The sequence below is a fragment of the Helianthus annuus genome, chromosome 1 (genome assembly GCF_002127325.2).
Source record: "Helianthus annuus cultivar XRQ/B chromosome 1, HanXRQr2.0-SUNRISE, whole genome shotgun sequence".
Classification (NCBI taxonomy): Eukaryota; Viridiplantae; Streptophyta; class Magnoliopsida; order Asterales; family Asteraceae; genus Helianthus; species Helianthus annuus.
Genome location: NC_035433.2, coordinates 96019603 through 96038962, shown reverse-complemented (window position 1 = coordinate 96038962; position 19360 = coordinate 96019603). Strand labels below are relative to the sequence as shown.

The 19360-nt window shown below is 33.4% G+C and overlaps 3 protein-coding genes across 13 annotated transcripts; 2 read left to right on the top strand and 1 right to left on the bottom strand.

Moving 5' to 3' along the window:
- Window positions 1-724: 724 nt before the first annotated feature.
- On the top strand, window positions 725-6076 carry LOC110898621 (replication protein A 70 kDa DNA-binding subunit B). 11 transcript variants are annotated; one of them, XM_035990587.1, is made up of 13 exons: window positions 730-996; window positions 1562-1729; window positions 3099-3259; window positions 3488-3755; window positions 3868-3967; window positions 4050-4177; window positions 4289-4373; window positions 4473-4608; window positions 4686-4894; window positions 4987-5107; window positions 5205-5381; window positions 5455-5523; window positions 5676-6076. In XM_035990587.1, exons 3-13 carry the CDS (start codon window positions 3107-3109, stop codon window positions 5925-5927), a joined length of 1698 nt encoding a protein of 565 aa, XP_035846480.1. In that variant the 5' UTR covers window positions 730-996; window positions 1562-1729; window positions 3099-3106; the 3' UTR covers window positions 5928-6076. The 11 variants fall into 11 exon arrangements, with proteins under 11 accessions (XP_035846479.1, XP_035846467.1, XP_035846491.1 ...); XM_022145426.2 differs by lacking the exon at window positions 1562-1729 and having other exon boundaries at window positions 727-996; window positions 4461-4608; XM_022145427.2 differs by lacking the exon at window positions 1562-1729 and having other exon boundaries at window positions 728-996.
- Window positions 6077-6580: 504 nt separating this feature from the next.
- Window positions 6581-12031, top strand: LOC110901291. Its single transcript, XM_022148128.2, has 9 exons — window positions 6581-6671; window positions 6713-6874; window positions 6957-7217; window positions 7321-7705; window positions 7877-8808; window positions 8970-9722; window positions 9903-10187; window positions 10368-11310; window positions 11449-12031. Exons 1-9 carry the CDS (start codon window positions 6581-6583, stop codon window positions 12029-12031), a joined length of 4395 nt encoding a protein of 1464 aa, XP_022003820.2.
- A 5119-nt stretch (window positions 12032-17150) lies between these two features.
- Window positions 17151-17618, bottom strand: LOC110898618 (amino acid permease 4-like). The gene is made up of 2 exons (XM_022145425.2): window positions 17441-17618; window positions 17151-17350 (listed from the first exon to the last, which is right to left on the bottom strand). The coding sequence occupies exons 1-2, from the start codon at window positions 17610-17612 to the stop codon at window positions 17160-17162; spliced, it is 363 nt and encodes a 120-aa protein (XP_022001117.2). The 5' UTR covers window positions 17613-17618; the 3' UTR covers window positions 17151-17159.
- Between the last annotated feature and the right edge of the window lie 1742 nt (window positions 17619-19360).

Here is a 19360-nt window from a genome sequence, read left to right as displayed (position 1 = left end):
GACAACCTTTTGGACCCTAGTCAACAAACGGATGGCTTCTGGAGCTAGGGAGCCAAATGTGTCGAAGGCGAAGGGGACAAAAGCATGTTGATTATCAGCACATGCTTTAGCATGTTTATCCACCTTTTTAGATTCCGCTTTCCTTATAGCTTGTCCTGCTACAAACCCGCTTTCCCTTAAACCAGCTAAGGGGGAGACTCCTGTGAGATCCACACAAGCATGTTTCCCTCCCGCCCAGCCAAAGACGAGCAGATCCGCTGGTCTCAATGTAGATCTTCCTTCCATGGGAAATATCAGGAACTTGGACTGAGTTAAAAATGTGATCAAAATGATAAAAATTGGGAAATATCAGGAACTTGGACCCCGAGATGAAAAAAACATTTGAACTAAACTGGCAATTTGAAACCAAACATGAGAGACTAAAATAACAATTTACTCAAAATGAAACTAATTAAAAAAAAATTGGAATGATCCGTAAGTTTTGTGTAGATAGTTTATTAATTTTTCTAACCAAATGTTTCCATCGGTTAAACATCATAAAAATATTATATTTAATATAATCTATCCTCTCTAATAAAGGAATATAAAATTGGACACCTGTCACTCTCACAATCAACCCCAACCCTTTGTTTCCCGCCTATTACCCACATAACCGATTGACTCACTCGGATCCCTTTTTAACCCGGAAAGAAAATACATGAATACTTCATACCCGTTCTCTAGACCCGTAGTTAAGTCAACCCTAATTTTGTTCCAGCCGCATTCACCCTCTCTTCTCTGTGTCAAACATCGCCATCCTCCTCCGCCCCAATCCCCGCTACTCTTCATCCAGATCTCCGCTCTTTCACCACTGCAAAACCCTCTTCGAAATTATTACTATGTTTGGTAAATCTAATGGAACTGGAACTTCTCCGATCGAATCTGTCAAAAGTTCGTATTCCAGAACCTACAAATCGCATTTACAAACAGGAATGCTACATCAGTTTCCACACTTCGGTGAGTTTTCACTTTAGCTTTTCGTTTATTTCGTTTTTTTTAGGTTTTCTAAACGAGGTTTATGAACTTTTGGATTAAATAGGGTTTTGTGTTGTTTCTGTTAAGGTGAAATTAGGGTTTATAACAATTGTATGCATGTTTGTTTATGATTTGTTGTGAAACTGTGCTATTTTATGATTTTAGATGTTAATTGCAACGTTTGATTTCTTTGTGCTAATGTCTGGATTTGTTGTTTAATGTTAGTTCAGAAAACCAATAAGTAATTCGAGTCCTGTAAGAACAGTTTGGTCCATCAAAGGTGTTATTGGTTGATTTAGGAATGATTATATGAATGAGTTGTTATTTTTATTTAAAGTGGATGTTAAACAATATTTTTATATAAAGTGGTTGTTAAACAATCAGCACAACAAAGAGTGCTATTTGGGTTTTTTAAAAAGGCGTTAGTTCATATTTATTTTTTATTTTTCTATATTGATGATATTTGTTACTATCCATGTAGTAATTGTTTAGCTCACTAGGTTCTCATTTGTGATATTGTGTACCGATGCAAATCTTAATTTTGCAGAACTGCAGCCAAGTGATGATTCGAGTAGATGCAAAACTAGGTGGTCCAAAGGATGGTGCCCTTAATATTTTCTTTTACCTAATTACCTAATAGGGAAACCAACAAGAATGAGCACATGACAGGTCACCTTCAATCCCTAGCTTTTGCCAACAAAAGAGTTAGTAAGAGGTATTTATTTAAGTTGATACACTCTAACTTGACTTTTAGTAACACACTTACTTTTTAGCTTTTTTAAATTATAGCTTAGATTTTTATACAATCAGCAGACATAAAGTATATTGCAAAGAAAGAGACCAATTTTGGTTTTTAGTTTCAATTGGTTTTTGGCAAATTGATTATGTAAAGTTTTAAGAGATTTTGATTATTGGATTTTACTGTACGCCATTTGGCATAGGGATGAGCAAATGGTCCTGAGTACCGATTCGGAACCGGTACCGAATTTCACGAACCGAGATGATTTTCGCTACTGATTTGGTACCGACATTTAGCGTTTTCGGTACCGGTTCATTATCGATATTTACCGAATTTAACTTCAAATAACGGTCCGTACCAGTACTGAACCGTACAAGGCATTTTTGGTACCAGTACCTGTTTTTTGGGATTTTTGGTACCGCTTCGTACCGACCTCATCCCTAATTTGGCATGCATACAAACGAGAATTTGTTACTATTGGTTTTAATCATGTATGAGCATACACAATTGAGCGTTTCCTTAGGCTAGGTTTTAAAAAGCGCGTTACTCTTATCACAAAATAAATACAATAATATATTGGAGATCTTTAATCTTTAATGTTTAATTTAATGAACCAATTTTTGGGTAATCACAGGTCATATTTATTTGTTATTTTTTCTATAGACTTATTATAATAATATTTGTTATTTTCCCTATAGTAATTTTTGAAATTTGAATTGTTATTTTGATAAATCATAAAATTTCGTGGGTTACCAAAATTATGTTCCAAATATATTTGGTAACGTGGAATCTTATATTCCTAGAAAACTAGAAAATGCCATATTTATCATTCTGTTTTTGTATTTTGTCATAATTTACTACATTTTGACGGTTACCAAAATTACATCCCGAAATTTTTGGTAATAACCTGGCCAATCATGTTTTTAATGTCGGATTGACCACGTTCTAAGGTAACTTCTCTTTTTAGAGTGTTTTTTTAATTTTAGACGGCTGAGATTTGATCTCAGCATGCACAAATCAGGATTAGTTTTCTAAAAACAGTTTCTATTAACGCGGGTTAACAAAATAACTTCCTATATTTCTGGAATTTGAAATCATTCAGTTTTTAAAAGACAACTATAAAAACCATCAAACACCACCTCTTATCTAATCCGCTACTACAACCTTTTCTCCTCTTTAAGCCAGATTGCTACTGGTAAGTTCTTTGTATAAATTCTTATGTTATTTGTTCACTATCATTGTATATAACACTTTCATTCATACTTCGTGTTTGTTTTATGTTATGTTGACATTCATTAGACTTAATTTTTCATTCGATTCACCATGATTTTCTACTTTATTACAGGTTTGATTATGGAACCTATGGATATCACCTTTCTGAACCACCTTGATGTTTCACACGACAACTACACACTCAAAGTTCGCATTATCAAACTATGGAGGCAACCTTCGTTTAAGGTCCCTGGGGAAACATATGCAATCGAAATGATCCTTATGGATGAGGAGGTATTTTACATATATTCGGACCAATATATATTAATTAATATACATTTTTAGGGTTTTAATGTTTTTATTTGTTCAAGTTTTTAGGTTTTTTTTAATTTTCGTTAACCTTAACATCGTTACATTTTGTTTACTGTATTGATATCTTAAAGTTTTTTAATTTTTAGGCGAGATTTACTGTATTTACTGTATTGATATCTTTGGTATATTATTCTTTATTATTTGTTTCAGGGCAATAAGATCCAAGCAACTGTAATGAACAAGTACTTCGTTAAGTTTGAAAAGCTGCTGGAAGAGAGTGTTTGTCTACTGATCAAGAAACCCTCCTTAGGTGACAATACGTCATCATACAAGTGTGTGGATCATCCACACAAACTTTTTCTGAATTTCGACTCTACAGTTAAAAAGTGCAATGATTTCTTGGGACCTATACATGGGTTCTCATTCACTGCCTTTGATCAGCTTCGTGGCAACCTCATTCCTGACGATTCAACTGTTGGTTAGTACACATAATGATACATGATCTTTTATTTCCGCTTTATTTTTGTATCATATCAAGTTGTGTTTATCAAATTCTACTAACTGCAAATTTACTTTAATATTTGGTTTAGATCTCATTGGCTATGTTCATACCTTTTTTGAGATTGAAGAATTCAAACGGAAAAATGGCAAACTATCTAAAAAGATGAACCTTCAGTTACATGATTTAGAGTGAGTCACTTTTTAAATTCCATATTCTTTTTTATTATATATTGTTATGTTATGCACTGTTTAAGTTATCTAATTTTTCTAGGGCCCGTAACATTTTTGTTACCTTATTTGATTCCTATGCTGAAAAAATGTGGAATTACCTTTCTAAGAAGGAGGATGGTGTTCTTGCTGTTATTATCTTGCAGTTTGGAAGATATAAGTTTCTGAGAGGTTTTTTAGTCTCCCTTTTTATTCATTTTTAAAAATGGTGTAACGTTTGCTGCTACTTATATTTAGCTTTAATATTTATTAACTCTTAATTTTAATATATGTTTTATTCAGGTCGTGCTTATGTCTCAACGTTTTACAGCGCTAGCAGTCTTTACATTGATGATGACATCGACGAGATTACGGTTTTCAAGAAAAAGTTTGATACTCTCTATTTTAGACAATTATTTTCAATGCATATTCCACGTTTTACACTTATTTGTTTTTACAATATAATTCTATATAGTTTTATCAACAGCTTGCTTGCCAAAGAGGGTGATGAAACTGCTTCAAGCCATCGTGTAACATCTTCGCTAATGCTTCCCAATTGGCGCGATGATTTCTTGACGAAAACGGTTTATCATACTATGGCAGAAGTCAATGAAATTGATCAGGTACTTTCTTTTTATTTTACTTTTTATGTAGATTGTTAACTATGAAAGAATAATAACTGCTTTCACGCCTCATATAGGTCACGACTGTTATTGTTGTTGGTACAATCAAGTGCATTACCCAGGGTATTGAGTGGTTCTATAATGCTTGCAAGAAGTGCAACAAGAAGGTTATAACAAAGCACATTGCAAGTGAAATACCTGATGGGTCTGATCAGTTTGAGGAAAAACAAATACTTGAATGCACCAATCAGAGTTGCAATGAACATGTTGTTTTTGCTATCCCAAGGTTTTATTTTATTTATTGCTATGCTTATTAGTCATCTTTAGATTGTAACATTTTCAATTTCTATCTTTATATTTTTTTTTTAAATTTTATAGGTTCAAAATCCCTTTAAGGGTACAAGATAAAACTGGAGTTTTGTCTTTGACTTTGTTTGACCGTGATGCCCAGAAAATTTTAAAGAAGTCTGCTAAGGAGTTGGTTGATAAAATTTTAGATGTATGGTTTTCTCATTGTGAAATTTCTAAATATTGTGATAGTTATTTTTGAATATTTTCATATTTATACATAGTTTATAATTTCATTTTTTTTACAGGGGGAAACTAACATCTTTCCAAATGAGTTCAAAGATTTGGTTGACAAAAAGTTTGCCTTCAAGATCGATATAGCCAACTTCAATTTGAAAAACAATTACAAGTTTTTTACAGTGATCAAACTAACTGATGATCCAGCCATAATATCAGATCTTGAAAAGAAATACAAAGTTGAGCAGGTAATTACTTTTAAAGATATTTTGTTATCAAGTTTGCATCAATGTTTAACACATCCCTTTTTTTACAATGCAGCCTTCCAGCTTAGAGTCATTTGATGTTCATTGCACTGATTCTCAGTCCCAAGACATGGTTAATATCAAGGTATCACATCTAATAGATCTTATCCATAAGGAAGATCCTGGGTCATCACATTATTTACTTCTTTGAAGTTGATAAAACTGTAGAAATGTATCATTTTTTGTTATTTGTGGCTGCTATTTATTTTGTATTACTTTTGAATATTATGTTTTCAGGATTCAATATCCGGTACCGGTGAGAATGAAACGCCTTTATCAGTTTCGGACATAAGCACCGGAAGGACTTTACTGCAAAATGAAAGCACAAAAAAGACAAACATCTATGGCGAATTGAAGCGTAACTTGGTTGAGGTGTACGACCTTGACGAATCCCCCGGTCGATCAGCAACTAAACCCCGTCAAGATCCTACTGAAGGTCTGAAAGGAGTTTCTGAGCCAACTCTTTTGGTTCCAAAGATCGAAAAATAATTATGTTTCCCAAGTTTGAAGTTTTAAATTTGGTTGTTTTTTAAGTTATCATCGTATTTGTGTTTTCAAAGTTCTCGGATTTTAGTTGTTAATGTTGTTGACTATTTGGATTCTAAGTTTGTTTTTAATGAATGGCTTTTGTTTTCAAATTTTCAGATTTTAGGTATTGATGTTGACAGTTTGGATTAACTTTTGTTTCAAATTTTCAGATTTCAGATTTTAGGATTAACTTTTCTTTTAATCAATGGTTTTCTATTATGTCAGTGTTTAAATATTTAACTATATAAATCATGTTGTAATTTGTCTTTATTAAATATGGTATAACTAATAATTGTTAATTTTACATCTAATAATAATTATATTCACCTTTTTAAATAATTATTTATTAACTACACCTAACATCCTTTTTAAATTATTTTTTACTTATAAGTACGATAATATTATTATTTGTATTTCAGTTGCTTTGTATTTCAGTTACTTTGTCTATGATTTTTTTTTATATTTGTTTCAAATATTTTAATACATGTATTATCTATAAATAAGTAATTTTTTTATTTACAAACAGTTATCTTATTAATTATTTTTTAACATGTAAAAATTTATACACTTATATGTTTGAATTTGAACATTTAAGAAAATATAATTTAAATTAAATGACATTAATGATCATCATTACTTTTGTACAGTTTATAATCGCAACATTCAACATGAGGAGGCTGCCGAAAGAAGAAAAGCAAGAAGACTGTATTTGAATAACAAAAAATTCAATAATATGCGAACCTCAGTTAATGGTCAATATTCTGTGTCGCCAGCCAATAATGTCAATGTATCAATGCCTCACAAAGAGAATTTTAATTCAAATAAATCAGTTACAGGCCACCATCCATCATCCAGTATTGGTCTAACAAACATAAATGTTTCAATGCCGTTTAATTACGTTAATTCAGGTAATTTTGTCACTTATTCAATTATTATATCAACCATGATTTTTATCTATACTTTATTTAATTCATTTTTTTTTTCTTATAGGTGTGTTTAGTTGTAATAGTAAAGATAAAACATCATCAACTTCAAGTTTCATGAGAAGACCTTTATCTTCAACTCCTATTACACCAAAAAGTACATTGACATTAAATCAAAATTCAACTTTGACAAGGTTATCATCTGGAAAGCGTAAATTCATAAGTAATCGTGGGACCGTAAGGCCTATACCTATGGTTGACTTGACAGCAAATGAGGATAACAAAGTTCCTGAAATCAACCAAGACACATTAATAGGCATATCAAAAGGTATCACGTAAACTTTTTTGTGGGTCTAATTTTTTTTTCATTTATTCATTTTTAGAAACTAATTATATAATGTCTTTCGTTTATGCAAAATAAAAAACAACAGATTACTTGGATCATGGTGACCAGATTATAGTATGTCAATTATGTCATGCTAAATTATGGAAATCTGAGGCAAATAGGGGACCAAAAAAGGCAAACAAATCAGACTTTTCGCTTTGTTGTGGTTATGGTAAAGTTGTGTTACCAGAACTAAAAGAACCTCCTCAAAATTATAAAGATCTATACTTCGGTGGAGATTCCAAAAGCAAGTTTTTCTTAAAAAATATCCGTCGCTATAATTCGATGTTCTCATTCACTTCAATGGGAGGGAGAATTGACAGAACTGTCAATCGTGGAAACGCTCCATTCGTCTTCAGATTAAGTGGACAAAATTATCATACAATAGGAAGTCTTTTACCCCAGGAAGGTGAAGAGCCAAAATTCAGCCAGTTGTATATATATGACACAGATAATGAAGTTTCCAACAGGCAAAGTGCTTTTGGGTATGTGTTTACCTTTTCTATGTCAATTCATATTTATGTTATTAATTACATTCTAAATATAAAGTCACTAATATAATTGCCAATTTTCAAATTGTTATAAAATAACAGTAATTCAAGGAATTCGTCTTCATCAAATGAACAAGCTATTGATGTGGAAATTATAGAAGAACTAAAACGTATGTTAGATTCTCATAATGCGTTGGTTAAAAGTTATCGGATGGCTAGAGATTGTTTTAAACATAATCCTCATATTGATCTAAAGCTCCGTCTTATTGGTAAGAGATCGAAAGACGGAAGAACATACAACCTACCGGAAGCATCTGAAGTTGCTGCATTGGTTGTTGGAGACATAACTCAGGCTGTTGAAAATCGAGATATTGTTGTCAAAACTAAAACAGGGCGTATAGAGCGAATTAGTGAATTACATCCTTCTTATCTTGCTCTCCAATATCCTCTGTTATTTCCTTATGGGGATGATATGTATAGAGTTGACATTCCGCACAGAGGTGTTACACCCTCAAGTGATAGCAAACGGCCTATGTGTACAATGAGAGAATTTTTTGCTTATCGAATCCAGGACCGGGTGAATACTTTCTCACTCCTTCATAATGCAAAACGACTTTTCCAACAATTTGTGGTAGATGCATACACTATGATTGAGAGTGAAAGGTTGTTTTACATACGCAGACAACAAACTCATTTGAGATCAGATTCTTTTGAGAACATACGAAACGCAAATAATGAGGGAAACAAAGATATGTCGAAAATGGGCACTCGTGTCATACTTCCTTCTTCTTTCACTGGCGGTTCTCGCTATATGATGCAAAATTATTTAGATGCAATGGCTCTATGCAAATGGTTCGGCTATCCAGATTTCTTCATTACTATTACATGTAATCCAAAGTGGCCGGAAGTCAAAAGATTTTTGAAAGACACTATCATTAAACCTGAAGACAGGCCAGACATATTATGCAGAATTTTTAAAATGAAGCTTGATTCCATAATCAAAGACTTGAAGGACAATGAGTTACTTGGAAAAGTTAATGCAGGTATGTTTCCTTTCAAATACATATTGTTACTATTCGCAACTTATAACTGTTATGCGCTGTTATTTGAATACTTTTTATTTTTGTTTTTGAACATTTTAATTTTTTATTATACAATATTTTTTATTTATAAATAATAATATTTAGTTTCTCATACTATGTAGTGGTTTACACCGTTGAATTTCAAAAACGTGGACTTCCTCATGCGCACATTTGTATATTTATGCATTCGGATAGCAAGATAGCGTCTGTTGATTATCTAGATCCAATCATTTCTGCTGAAAATCCTGACAAAAGTGAAGATCCCGAATTGTATAGACTTGTGGGAGAATTCATGATTCATGGTCCTTGTGGTGTTCACAATATGAATTGCCCATGCATGATCGACCGAAAATGTTCGAAAAAGTTTCCAAAGAAGTTCATTAATGATACCTGCTTGGATAAAAAAGGCTTTCCATTATACCGTAGAAGAGATTCGGGTTCATTTGTTGAAAAATCTGGTGTCAAATTAGATAACAGGTATGTCGTTCCATATAATAAACTGCTCTTAAAAAGATACCAGGCACACATTAACGTTGAGTGGTGCAATCAAGTTGGTTCTATCAAATATTTGTTTAAGTACATTAACAAAGGTCCAGATAAAACAACTCTTAGAGTCGTGGAAAGTGACAATCAAGATGATCAGGAACCAGCAATAGATGAGATAAACCAGTATTATGATTGTAGATACATTTCTGCATGTGAATCGTCATGGCGAATTTTTTCATATGATGTTCACTATAGGCATCCTTCAGTTATGCGACTTCCTTTCCATCTACCTGGTCAACAAAATGTAATTTACGGTGCAGACGATGACATTGATAATGTTCTCAACAAACCATCTGTTGCTTCTTCAATTTTCTTATCTTGGATGAAGTGTAACGAAAAATTGCCAGCAGCACGAGAACTCACGTACGTTGAGTTTCCTACAAAATTTGTTTATAAATTGAATACTCGGACTTGGGAACCAAGGCAAAGAGTTGGTTCAATCGGTATGATTCATTCTGTGTTCCCTTCTGCCGGTGAAGGATATTTTTTAAGAATTTTGTTAAACAAAGTAAAAGGACCCAAATCATTTGAAGATATTCGAACAGTTAACGGACATGTATATCCTACATTTAGAGATGCATGTTATGCTCTTGGCCTTTTGGACGATGATAACGAGTATATTGAAGCTATTAAGGAAGCAAATATTTATGGAAATGCTTATTATCTACGAACATTATTTGGAACAATGCTAATGTCTGGTAGTTTGTCTAGACCGGATTTTGTATGGGAAAATACATGGAAATATTTGTCAGATGACATTATCTACAGACGACAAAACGCTTTAGATGTTGATGGTACGCTTTCTTTTTTCATTTTATCATTATTTAATAATTTGGTTAATTTCTTTAAAATTATTTATCACTAATTTTAATGAGTGCTGTTGATTCATTTAATTTTATTATTGTATCTTTACACATTGTTATAACTTTTATATATATATATATATATATATATATATTGTTTACATTTTACAGAATTACCGTATTCAGAATATCAAATCAAGAATTTGGCTTTGTTAGAAATCGAGAAATTCTTACTTCGTAATAACTCATCGCTGAGAAACTATACAACTATGCCTTATCCTGATGACGAGTCTATTTCTTCAGCAAACAATCGTTTGATTAATGAAGAGTTATCGTACGACCAGAGTACACTGGAAAATGAGTTAAATACTATGTTAATAGCTTTAACAGATGAACAACGACACGTTTTTGATGATATCATGGAAGCTGTTAGGCGAAACAAAGGAGGTGTTTTTTTTCTTTATGGATACGGTGGTACTGGTAAGACTTTTCTATGGAAGACATTATCTGCAGCCATTCGAAGTAAAGGTGAAATTGTATTAAATGTTGCTTCAAGTGGTATTGCATCTTTGTTACTATCAGGAGGTAGAACAGCGCATTCTAGATTTGCCATTCCTTTGAATCTAAATGAGGATTCTCTTTGCCGAATCAAGCATGGGACCGATATTGCACATCTATTACAAAAAACGCAACTTATTATTTGGGATGAAGCTCCGATGATTCACAAACATGCATTTGAAGCATTAGATAGAAGTTTAAAAGACATACTCAGTGATGATTCTTCAAATAACATAGATTTACCGTTTGGAGGAAAGGTAATTGTGTTTGGCGGTGACTTTCGACAGATTCTTCCGGTTGTTCCTAATGGTTCTAGACAAGACATTGTTAATGCTTCATTAAGTTCATCGTACATTTGGAACAAATGCAAACTTCTTAAGCTAACAAAAAATATGAGGTTAACCGTCGGAAGTGACAAATCGGTTATTAAAAAGACCAAAGATTTTGCCAAATGGCTTTTGGATTTGGGAGAGGGAAAGGTTGGTGGAGCAAATGATGGTGATGCTGTAATCGATATACCTAAAGATATATTGATTATTGATTCTATCAATCCGATTGATAGTTTAATAAACTTTGTGTATCCTTCAATCCTTGAAAATCTCAAAGATCCAAATTTCTTCCAAGAAAGAGCAATTCTTGCTCCAAAAAATGAGATTGTGCACGAAATCAATGATATTTTATTATCAATGTTTCCTGGTGAGCAAAAGGAGTATCTTAGTTCTGATTCAATATGCCAATCCGAGAATGTAAATGAGAATATGCAACACAATGTATACCCTCCGGATGTTCTAAATGGTCTTAAACTTTCAGGGATGCCGAATCACAAGTTAGTTTTAAAAGTTGGTGTTCCGGTAATGCTTTTACGTAACATTGATCAGAAAAATGGCTTATGCAACGGGACTAGATTACAAGTCATTACACTCGGTGATCGTGTTATTGAAGCAAAGATCATTTCAGGAAGTAACATTGGAACACGGACTTTTATTCCAAGAATCAATTTGTCACCATCAGATAAACGAATTCCTTTCAAGCTACAAAGAAGACAGTTCCCACTTTGTGTTTGTTTCGCAATGACAGTAAACAAGAGCCAGGGTCAATCATTATCAAAGGTTGGTTTATTTCTAAGGCAACCTGTTTTCACTCACGGTCAACTCTACGTGGCACTCTCAAGAGTTAAAAGCATGGACGGCTTAAAAATTCTAATCTTAGACAGTGAAGGGAAAATTACAAATAAAACAACCAATGTTGTTTACAAAGAGATATTCTCAAATTTGTAGTTTTTCTTGGATTTTTTCTCACACTGTCAATGTTTTCTTATCATATGTAACTTTGGATTGATAATCAATTTGCTTGAAGTTTATTGTTTCCATATTTATTTTGTGTTTTATTTAGTTGCTTCTTATCTATTTGAAAACATATTGTTTTGTCCGCCCCGTGAAATTCACGGGTATTAGCACTAGTAATTATATAATTTGATTAAACCTTTAAATCTATAACTGTTTAATCAGGTTTTAAAATACTGAGGTTTAAAATGACAAAATCAAAATCTATGGATTTTAATACAAAACTCGATTTAATTTAATTAATTTACTAATTAATTAGTAAGACGTTTAAATTGTGAGATCTAAAATACAAGTAATGCATGATAATTAGGCGTGAAAATTGAAAATGTAACACGTTATCAAATCTCGTCATGCCCATTACATATAGTCTTATCTAAATAATAAACTATACATAATATGTCTCATTTTACATATCAACATGTATAAAAAATAAATAATACTATACAAACAGAAGAAAGTCGTAGACGCTAAATAAAGGAAGATCAAAAGCATGTGCAATATATTTTTTTTTGAAAGGTGTGAATTATTCGTGAATGTCGGGAGGTCTAGCATACGTTGTCTTAACCGGGTCCGCGCTAGAGAGCCCCCTTGCACAATAGATCCCCAATTTAAACCCCTCAATGAGAAACCCCTATCACCAAGACTCAAACTTGAGACCTTGAGGGGAAAACTTACCCGGGCCCATCATAAATGGAAATTAAATACCGGTGGCCACCACTAGATCACTATTGATGGAAATTAAAAGCATGTGCAATATATAATTAACCACATGAACAAGCGTAATAAACAACACTATGTGAAATTCGGCAAAAGCATATTCAATTTTCCAACTATTAGGCCCATTCGTTATAAATCATTCTCTTCTTCTTGAAAAAGACCACAAAAGATAAAATTCTTATCGAATTATTTGAATTACAATCAACTATTGAAATTATCTCAACAAGACAAACATGAAGAAAAAACACTTGCAAACCATTAAAATACGTAAATACACGTCGTATACACTTTGTATACTACTGCAAGTTCAGACGGCCATAAATTTTTAATTAAGTCTAGTTAATTACAGGGCCAAGAATGTCAATTATTTCCCCATGACATTATAGTCTAGTGACATCTTAGGGTGAGATAATTGTTAATAACCATTAGGTACTGTGTTCGATTCACACTAAGGAGTTTTTCTCGTATTTATTGTGTTTTTTCATGAATTGATGTATATGCTTTATTGTCTAGTGTAGATGGATATGATCGGGTGGTTTCCCTGGTCGCACGATAATACTTCAGTGGTCCGTAAGTGATCCAAATTTGTCGTTAAAAAAAGGGAATTTCAATTATTTGGGGTTTCTAGTTTTGACATTTACCTCGAATATTTAGATAATTAAATTTACTTTTCTTTTATAACGTATCCTGTTCTAATTTCTAAACAAGTATAATATAATATAATATTCCAATCTTGTTTAAACTAGTTTTCAAGATTTGGCAACAAAATAGAACTTTTAAACAAGAAAGTGTATACAGGGCATCTGTTTAGACTGTAGGGTATGGGGGCCGGCCTTGGCCCGGCGAGGCCGGCGCCGCACCCCACACCGCCCCCCTTCTCCTTGTCCCGGCTTCTCCGTCTCCCCAAGGCCGTTGACGACGGGCCACCTCCTCTCACATAAACCTATACATACATATATATACATACATACATACATATATATACATACATACATACATACATATATACACATATATACATATACATATATATACATATATACATATACATATACATATATATATATATATATATATATATATATATATATATATATATATATATATATATATATATATATATATATATATATAGGGGACCGCTAAAATGAGAACCATCTCGAGTTGTAAGAACCGTGAGAACTACACCGTGCGGGGCGAGGTGGACCAATTTTTTTTTCATAAACGTAGTTGCGTGTATTATAAACACATTTGTAAAAAAAATTCAAAAAAAAATGTCGTGTGTATAGTTTTGAGCACCACAAGTTTGTGTTTACTGGTACCGTAAATCTAACCGGAAAATTTACGGGTACCGTAAACACAAACTTGTGGTGCTCAAAACTACACACACGACATTTTTTTTTGATTTTTTTTTACAAATGTGTTTATAATACACGCATCTACGCTTATGAAAAAAAAATTTGGTCCACCTCGGCCCGGATCAAAAAGTTCTCACGGTTCTTACAACTCGAGGTGGTTCTTATTTTAGCGCAATTCTATATATATATATATATATATATATATATATATATATATATATAGGGGTTCATCCCCAGTGGCGGACCTAGGATTTTATTTCAATGGGGTCCATTTTCGGGTCGGTCCTCGTTCGGGTCGAGTTAAAGTGAGGTTTGAACTAGATTTTTAAAAAAAATAAGAAAAATGGGCTTATCAAGGATTGAACCCATGACCTCTTGATGGAAAAGAGGGAGATTTACCATTACACCAGCTTTCTTTTTATTTCTATGGTGTCCACCTAATTGTATTTATGGGGTCCATACACAATTTAATATACCGAATCTACTATTTTTTTTAAAGATTGGGGTCCGGGGACCCCAGTGGCATCAATGTGGGTCCGCCCATGTTCATCCCCCACCCTCTACATCCCCTTTAGGCAACGCTTACGTGGCGGTGACGTGACGGCCCATCCCCTTAGGGATGAGGCTCTCCATACCCTCCATTCTTAGGTGTATGTAAATTTTTATCGATAAATATCTAAAGAAAAAAAAGAAAATTATTTAAAATCAGTTCTCTGTTATCAAGAACTGCATAGTGACACATAATCGCAGCCGTTTACTCCCTCATTATTCCCCATTGATATCCCTTTGACTACTCATTAGTATGTCGGTTTCAACTCAAATGTATATGTATATATTGTGAACTCTATAGTGAATGATATGGACTTTTGTGTTTGAGCATTCTGACATATTCTCTTTTTATTATCTAATTAGTTGCATATTAATTTAAAGTTGGCTTTTTCGTGAAGCACCATAAGAAAGAATTGGACTTGTAGACGCCATCTGGTTCACGTTTTGCCGCTATATAATTACTTGCAGCTGCCATACATTTATGAACCCATATATAAAATTCCCACCACAATCTTCAATGTGGATTACATTTTTCTTATCTTGTTTGCTTTCTTTTTTGCATCATGGATCATCATCATCTTCTTCGGTTTCTCCAGTATTGTCCACAAATAATTTGTTGGACACCTTGGACGGGCTTCAGAACTATACTGCGATATCCCATTTTCGACTGCTAAACAGGCGAAAACTGGGAGCTTGCTTAAACCCGAACCCGTATATTAAAATAGATGTAAGCCCAAAATCTGCACTTGAAGATGACCAGATGGTCACAGTCACGGTTAGCGGGGTGTTCCTTCCGTCTAAGAGTGACTGGGTTGGTATGATTTCGCCATCGCATGTAGAGTAAGTATACATGTGATGATGATATGTGTTATGTATGCATGTATGGTTTGAAGAGATAATTAGGTTATTGTAATGGCATGCAGTGTTGATGTTTGCCCTAAAAACATTATTCTCTATCAGCAGACCGGTGATTTAAGTGAACTACCTCTTCTCTGCCATTATCCTGTCAAGGTAAACCCTAACTTCATTGGTAAAGGTAGCCCAAAAATTTAGGGGTTCTTAAATTTTTTTTGGATTAGAGGTATCATTTGTATAAAAAGATAAAAACGTATTACTACGTACACAGAGGTATTTTTACACTACAAACACGGAGTTGGAGTAATCCGGGCTACCCTCCTTATACATTGCCTCCACCCTGCCTATCTTAATAATTATTCATCCAATACAAAATACGCAAATCTCATGAATAATAATAATAATAATAATAATAATAATAATAATAATAATAATAATAATAATTTGATTTGAACAAATTAAAACTTTTATGATTTGCAAATATATATATATATTTTTATGAGCTTAGAAATGGGATTATTGCTTTTTATCTTAGTACTAGTGCGAATACTCGCGAACTTCGCAAGTTTAACAAAATAACATGTTTTCGAGAGATATTGATGAAGAACATTATAACAAAATTCTCAGAAAGAAATTATTATGAAACTTTCAGGTTCATAAAGTAAATAAAACAACCGACATACTATTGATATTGTGGGAGACCCTCGCGTTGCGGCTTTGTCGATATTACGGGACGTGAACATATCACAAACTTACCCGCAATATTTACTATCTGCTATACCCGTAAGGTAGATTGCCGTATTTGTATATTTCTAAAAAGTAAAACTTTCAAAGAAGAACAGATTTTTCAGTCAAACAAATACACCACATTTAAAACATGATGTACAAGTTAATACGGTTACCAAGGGATATAGCAAAGTTTGACAAAAGTTGGCGGGACTTTGAGGTAAGGTGCTTGTTCATCGCCCAGGTTACCGAGTTGACCATAGGCAGCCATTTGATCATCAACTCCACTCAGTCTCCCGAACATAGGACAACTGCTTTCAGTCAGCGTGTTTCTAAACTCAAATCTTTCTCGTTTGTTGAGGGTTGGAAGCGGGACCCACTATGTGGGTTGAATGTGCTAAGGTTAAATTTACAAGGAATACCTTTAACAAAATCAATTATCCTCTCTGCATCATCAGCAAAATATAAGACAAAAGCAATTATTAATGCAACCCAAAATGAGCCAAATTACAAACATAACCCCAGGATTAGAGGTCGCAAAATGGCTGAGTTGGGTAATGGGTCCAATCAGGTTGACCAAATTTTTTTAGATAAAATGATCAACGAGGTTTTATGCATTATTAAGATAGTGGAGAACCCCGCACGTTGCGGTGGGGTTGACAAAATTTGACCTACAATTTTACATCATATATTTGTTAAAAACAGTATTTTTTGATTTTATATATTAGTATGTTTAAAAGAACATAAAATTTAAAAAGAAAAATAAACCAACTCGGCTTGGGTTGTAAACATACCATGCACCGAGCCCACCCTAGTTCTGCTTGGTTTGTAAATAAGCCAAATGAGTCGGCTACCAATTATTTGAACAGGAAAGTACAAAGATTGTTTTGAAGAGCTTTCACATAAGTATGGTTTCGTCTAAAAATGAGAACAAAAGGCACAAACAGAAACAGAACGGTCGGTCTGGCGATCCAACCAGCTGCACGGTGGCACACGCTGGGCCGGATAACTGCAGTTATGATATGTGCACTTGCAGTCCAAATAGTTTCTAAAATCCAGAGAAAAAAAATCATAAACTCCTTACAACTGTGACATTTAACCTTGACTGAAAAATTCAACATAGAGGATAAAAATTTACCAGTTCTTTTAGAACGACTCTCGTCATCAAAGCACTTCGACGAGCCAAATCTTGCGGCGAGCTCGAACGCTTTTTGGTGCTTTCCGACATCACATCCAACTTCTACAATTTGCTTGATTTCCACTATAGTAATTAAGAAAAGAAGTAACAAAGAGATAAGTTTAGCGGCCATACTTTTGCATTTTAAAAACAATGTAGCAAAATTAAATTGGTCGTAAGCTAAGTAATTTGGTGGCAGAGAACACTCAACCATAGTCACATGGATCGCGGTTCGTGGAACGAAAACGGGTACGTAGTTCGTGAAATTTTAAAATTCGGTACCAGGGGGTAGGTTCATTCGGAACGCCAATTCGGTACGCCGTACGGTGTACCATATAGTTTGGTACGTCGTATCGTATATAGAACAATTATTACAATACAGTTTATAAAAAAATCCAATCTGAAAAACAAATTTGATAATCATATCCAAACTTCAAAAGCATTTCATAACCATAATCATAATTCATAAGTTCCTAACAGAAAATTCATAAAACAAAAGCAGGTCGGCAATTAGGCTCCATTAAAAGGCGGGAAAAGTGTCTAAACACGGTTGCAATTCGTGCATCTATTGACTGGTACGCCAATCGAATCGTTCCGAAACGGCGAATTTTTCAATCGGAAACACGTTTTTCAGTGATTCGGAACGAGTATTGTGATAATCGGGTACGGCCTTTTTTCCGATCTGGTTCGCGAACCCAACCCGAATGGTTCGATTCTGTACCCGATTCTGGTACGGCCGAACCGATTCGAGATTCGAGGGGGGATCTGCATACTCAACAAAACAAAGAAAAAAACATATAAGATGGTTATACAAAAAATGCGTGACTAGTAGTTGGACAAATACACAAAAAAATGCTATATTATATACCTATGATGAAACACATAATTCAAATACACCATATATTTGATTGAAAAAAGAGCGTATTGTTTTATCTTTTAAAAAAAAACAACGCCCCATGATGAACAAGTAAACTGCCTTTGTTTATCTTCACATAAAAATGGCAAAAAAAGGATAAATTAATGGAAAACCAAATTACAATATATTAAAATCACAGAACCCAAATTCTATTGAATCGGAGAAAGCCTATTAAAAATTTTTAAAGTGCTCAACAACTTTTATAAGGGTAGAGATGGAACAAAATGGTAAAAAATTAGACATTTTAACTTGACCATTCATATATGTCATCTTAAAAAATGTATATGTCATCTTAAAAAATGATGAGAATTTACCTTTTTATACATGTAAAATGCTTTATATAGTATTATAGATTATAGATAAATAAAACGAAAAGATAAATAAATGCTAAAATTACGTTTTCATTGTTCGAAGTATTGATAGAATATGATTTGTAATTTAATTTTTCGATATGATTAACAGTTGTTGACAAGTTTAATGGTATATGGCCTCACCAAAAGTATGTGTAAATTATTCAGTATTTGGCTAGACATACATTTAAACATGTCTAATCATTTTTTAATAGTTTTGTACTATGGTTGATGATGTAGCATGTGTTACGATAACGAAGAGCAAAACATGTTGATTCTGCGAATATCCGTGTTGATCTTTCCCAAACCCCCAAAATTCAACTCAAAGGGCATAAAATTTGAAGTGGAAATTGAGTAATTTCAAAATTAAACTTTGATCTTTCAACTTACAAGAGAAACATATAAATAATGACAGAAATTCGAAATGGGTCGCAAAAAGGCCATGGGCCAAACACAAGCCCAAAAACAAAATGCCCAAAACACCGAAAAAATATAAAAAGATAAACAACTAATAGAAATAAGCGTTTTTTTTTTGCCCGGACGATGACCCAAACCGCCGTAGGCTGTTTGCAGCAAGACGGAGCTCGTTCTTATGATCGTTTCGCCTGGTCTCAC